The following is a 5,595-nucleotide window of genomic DNA, read 5'->3' on the forward strand; positions in this document are numbered from 1 at the left end:
GTATAAAGCTATATGTATGTATGTATGTATGTATGTATGTATGTATGTATGTATGTATGTATGCTTGTATGTATTATATACATGTGTGCGTGTATATATGTATGTACCTGTTACAAACTTGCATTTCAGGCTATCGATCCAATGTTCAATATACTGTATAATGCTGTATGTATGTATGTATGTATGTATGTATGTATGTATGTATGCATGCTTGCATGTATTATATACATGTGTGCGTGTATATATGTATGTATGTATGTATGTATGTATGTATGTAGGTATGTAAGTAGGTAGGTAGGTAGGTAGGTAGGTATGCCATTATTCAGTTTTATTTCAAGATTTCTTGCCACTGGAGAAAGAGCCAGTTTGTAATCTAGATCTAAGGATCTTTCATTGGAATTTCAATACCAACAACAGGGTATTTTTGTATGTATGTATGTATATGTGCAGATTTGTATGTTTTGTCTTATGTATGTATTTTCATGCAGATAGTTGCATTTCTAGACATGCTCATATATATTTAAATGATAAACTTCTGGGAAGTTTTACAGATTTTTACAGTTCCAGTGAGGGATTGGATCTGTAGTCTTCGAATTAGCTTTCTCCTTTAGGGTTTTAAGAAGCCTAATTTCTCATGGTTGGTAATTAGGTAGTGTATTACATATACCAGGGCTCAATAATTACAGATATAAACCTGAACTTGTAATCTGGATAGAATAACCGCAGATCTCTCTATAGTTCAGCGTAGGTATTCTCGTTTTCACTGATCTTCAGCTTTATGTTAACATCCGCAGGGCAGCTAATTTCCACAACTGTACACAGTTTCTCTTCTATATGCCATATCATTATATCAGGTCTGTTGTGCTTACATTTTATTGAGGTTTTCATTGGGATATTCCACCAGTACTCTATTTTATTATGAGTTGCTATGGCGGCTACGTACTGTGGGTTCTTATTTATTTGTCCTCAGGGTTATCCTTCCGACGGATTTCATTAGTGTCCTAGCTACAACATCATGTCTTATCGGTAGATAACACCGTGATGACATTTTCGGACAACTGCTTATGGTGTGGGTGATATCTTCGGTGTCAACTCCACAAAGTCTGCATCGGTTGTCACACTTTACTGCTTCTCCTGCATCTCTATCCCTTTTGTGCATCAGATATTTGGTTGGTATTTCCTGTTCCTGGATTGCAAACGCATACCCTTGAAAGTGGGAGGTAGTAATACGGCTATTGGTCCATGATAAACTGCTTTGATGATTAATGTTAATATCAACACAGAGCTTTCTACAAACATATCCATGCTTCTGTTCATATATGCTCATCCTTTCATCTGATGACACGTTGCGGTAGAGTCGTGCGACTTCTTTGGCGTGTATTTAATGTTATCAGATAAGGAATGTTGCTCAAGGAGCTGCCTTTCAAGTCTTATGATGTCATCAGCCTCATGTATGCAAACCTGGTGAAGGGATTGCACTTCGGCACTTGGTGGTTAAAAGATGTTGCCGAAGGGATATGATACTGCATTCAAAGGCATTTTGGATCGATGTTAAGCCTCTGCCGCTTGTTTTCGTTTTAGGTAAGAAACGGTCTGCGTCACTGTTTATGTGGAAATTATGTGTGTTAGTATTTTTCGGGTTTTCACATCTATGGCTCAGATCTCATCAAGCGTCCAATCAAGCGGCCCAAATGTTGGTATGAGTACTAGTACTGCAGACACATTGTGGGCCACTGTTTTATTGAATGTAAAGAGTTCTGAAGTCCAAATTTTCTTTATTCAGCTGTAATATTCTTTAGTGACACGTGTTGTTACAGGTGCCATTGTAAGATATGGTCTTTGTTAAACTCCTCTTCACTCCAGATTTTTCTCTAGAAGGAGTTTATGTCTTCTCGCGGAGGAAGGAGCTTCTGTGATGTTCACTGCTCCTCCTCTCATGTCTCTGTATACTGCTGCCTGGTTCCGGTTAAATTTTTGTCTATTATTTTTCTCTCGGTTATTCTTTTCGGATGTCGGAATTTCTCACTGACAGCTTTTAGCTCCTGCTTGAGAGTAATCAGTTTGCAAGTGAGTGACCTCTTTTTGCTGTCTCCAAACATCATTTCTGTCTCCTTCTTTACTTTCTGTTGGTGGGACGTATAGTGGTTTGCTTGTTTGCACGCAATAAGCACCATCACATGACTGATGGTCTTCCGTAACCCAGTTATCTTCTTCTCTGTCTTCAAAACCCATGGCGGTACTTTGCTGTTTCGGTTTTGTTCACTTTTTGAATGGCATTCATGTACTGCTTTGCAGTGGTAGCAAGAGCATATAGACAGGCGTTGATCTGCCAGAATGTGAGTTCATCACACTGCTGTAAATACTCATTACCAATTTCATTAACAGCTTTTAATGCCGTATCTTGTTGTTCTTTTTACTTACTTTGGTAGGGAGTATTTCAAAGTCAAGGTTATTTTTTCTCGGAAATTTTCATATAATCCTGACTACCACTACTACTACTACTACAATAATCGTTGAGGTTGTGCCTGCTATTTACCATAGTCGTAGTAGGGGAACAGTGGTCAGTTACTTTAACCAGTAATGTAGTTTGGCTTCAGGCACTATGGTATCTGTTGGAATGTCGCTAGCTGCAAAACCACGTGGTGGTCTTACCTCATTCACGTTTTCATTTTTGCTTATAGAGTTGGAAAGTAACTTAATTTTAGATTTCTTAAATGAAGTTACAGTTACTAACCTTATGTTCTACAAAGGTTGCTTGTTGGTGGAGTTGCTTCGCAGTAAAATGATTTAATTCTGGATGCAGATCGTCCCAATATGATTTCCATCGATTCATATAACCAACAGCGAGAATTTGTTTCCTTTTTTGTAGCAGTTAGATAGATCAGTATTCAATTCATAACTCTATGAGAAATGAGTTTTGTAATTACGGTGTCTTCTATAACTACAGCTAGAAATAATTTGTCTACCTGTTGAGCTGTTGCTTTCGTTCTATTCCTCGGTTGTATTGTTGTTGATGTTATGTCCAGCCATGTTGTTTGTAGTAACCCTGCACGCTTAGTTCAAGTTTCAGTCAAAAATCCCTACGATCGTGAATAAAAGGCTCCCTCAGTTAATTACTCTGAAGAGGAATTAACCAGTTGTGCCTCCAAAGGTGGAGATAGTATTCATCGTATTTTCGGTAAATAGCCTCCCACGTCAAATACGTGACTTGTCGCTTCGAGTTCGTATGTATGTATGTATGTATGTATGTATGTATGTATGTTAATGTCAAGAAATTCTTTAGGCAGTAAACTACGATATCCAACAACTTGAACATTATGTCCACTAATTTAATTATTCTTGGTTTCAGATTAAAAAAAAAAATTATACAAGTATCAAACTATTGGTGACATATTAATATCACCATTATTCAACAAGTGTCTACCCAGTCCAGCGCAATCAGCCAATTATCTGACAGAGTTTCTCAATTCTTTTCAGCATATCTATGGCTCACCTCACACTCTGCGGCTGAAAGTAGGAACAGCTATTATGTTACTACGGAACTTAAATGAATCAAAACTGTCGGTAAAATGCAGACTGTCAAAACTCTTATGTTTCATACGATAGAAGTCTCTATTATAACTGACTGTGCCCAGAGAGATAATTTCATTCCACTCATTCCCTTCATCTCCATCAAATTTGTCAGTTCATTTCAAACGCCTTCAATTTCCATTGACCCTGTCTTTTTTCTATGATTATCAACATTGTCTCAGAGACATTACCTCAAGGATATTGTTGAATTGACAAATCTATATTTCCCTCACAGTCTGCTTTATGTTGCATTCTCATGTTATCAGAACACCAGAAATCCACAGCACAAAAATGATGCCTACTCGAAAGCTATAGCTGAATAAATTTCTGTTAGAATTGCTCCGCATTAATGTGTTCTATTACAATTAAGAATTACAAGAAAAAATATAGTGAAACATAAAGATAGTATTTTCTTAATTCACAAAAGTAAAACTAATAGTTTAGAGTCTTAAAAACTTCGCACATCATAGAAAACTGGAAGAGTTCGAATGTAGGCATGTATCTCTGTTAAAATGTAAATTTATGCGAACAGAATTACAAAATCTATTGCACAATAAAGTGCAGTAAGTTGAGTCGCAGAAGTTTAACAAAAATATTTCTACATATTCAGTACACCGAGTACATCTGATAATATAAAATAATATTGGGAAAATGAACAGTATGAAACTACAAATAGCATATCAGTTCTTTTATTAGAAGTCCATTTGAAGAATTAAGAAACTATTGACATACGGAATTGTTCATTGATATTTTATCATGTTCTCTTGCAGATATTTTGTGGAAAGTAAATGGTGTATGTTTGAATATAACTTAGCTAAAATGGAATATATTCATACTGAAAGAAATATAGTAATTATTGTGGTACTGGAGCAGGTACCACACAGACAGCTGCCATTACCATTACTTGAACAGATAAAGAATCAGAGTTACATTGAATTTCCAAAAGAAAATGCGATTGCTCAAGAAATGTTCTGGAAAAATCTAAAACATTCTATACAGCTAAAAGACTGATGTATTTAAATTTGCAATAAGTGCAATTTACAGTCATCAAGAAAAATGCTTATAATTTAATAAGGTAGGTATTAAGTTATTTTAAACTTTGGAGTTGTTATTTATGATACTGTTAAGATATTGGTATGCATATGAAAGTTAATTTACTCCAGAATTGATAATGATTACTTTAAGAGTGGAAAGACAGATGTGAGTATCTTATTAAAATGTACACGTTATACTACTACTTTAATGACTGAAACAAATTAGCTAATTTAATTAATTACTACAAATGTTGTATATTAACAATAACCATGATGGACATTGATATGAATTAAGCTAATATAAATTCAATGACAAAAATTAAAAAAAAACGCATTGGGGGGGGGGGCGACGCATACCTTGCATGCCGATAATTTTTTTCGTAAATTATAGCGTGGCTTACCCATGTTTTTTTAATTGATCTGAATTAATTCGTTTTTTTTTTTTAAATATCACCATATTTATACACCTGTGAAATTAAGATATCAACTTGCAAATAAGCGAAACCCTCGAATTCATCAGTGTACACACACACAAACACACGCTTATCGGGAAGTTTGTAAGTTGATTACAATAGTCTGCTTCCGCTTACGCGCGCAAGGTAATTAATGTAAAATATTCGATCTATCATTTGAATTTGGTGACTGGAAGTGAGGAAAACATGACATATATGAAGTATTAATTATAAAACTTGTTGCTGGTATAAACTTTGAAAAAGAGAAAACTATGTACACACACGCGCGCGCGTGTGCATGTGTGCGTGCAGCAACATATAATCGTTACGTTAAAGCATCTGTCCTTGATTCTTACAGTGACTAGATAGATGAAAGGGGAAAGAACTGAAAATTTCCTTGTAACATCAATATTCTCATAATGTTGGCAGCAGCGATACAACCCAAAGAGACTGAAAATTTTCATACACAGATTGATTGAAACTAATAATCAGGCGTGTGCGTACATACACACACACACACACACACACACACACACACA

At 35.5% G+C, this 5,595-nt stretch overlaps 1 protein-coding gene across 1 annotated transcript in view; it reads left to right on the forward strand.

Moving 5' to 3' along the window:
* The window catches only part of LOC106869589 (toll-like receptor 4), a 41,796-nt gene that overhangs the window by 12,659 nt on the left and 23,542 nt on the right, over positions 1–5,595 (forward strand). Inside the window, exons 3-4 of the mRNA XM_014915392.2 lie at positions 3,478–3,564; positions 4,341–4,354. Of these exons, the coding sequence (XP_014770878.1) occupies positions 3,478–3,564; positions 4,341–4,354 (101 nt within the window). The remainder of the gene's footprint in view (positions 1–3,477; positions 3,565–4,340; positions 4,355–5,595) is intronic.

Source organism: Octopus bimaculoides, chromosome 1 (genome assembly GCF_001194135.2).
Source record: "Octopus bimaculoides isolate UCB-OBI-ISO-001 chromosome 1, ASM119413v2, whole genome shotgun sequence".
NCBI lineage: Eukaryota > Metazoa > Mollusca > Cephalopoda > Octopoda > Octopodidae > Octopus > Octopus bimaculoides.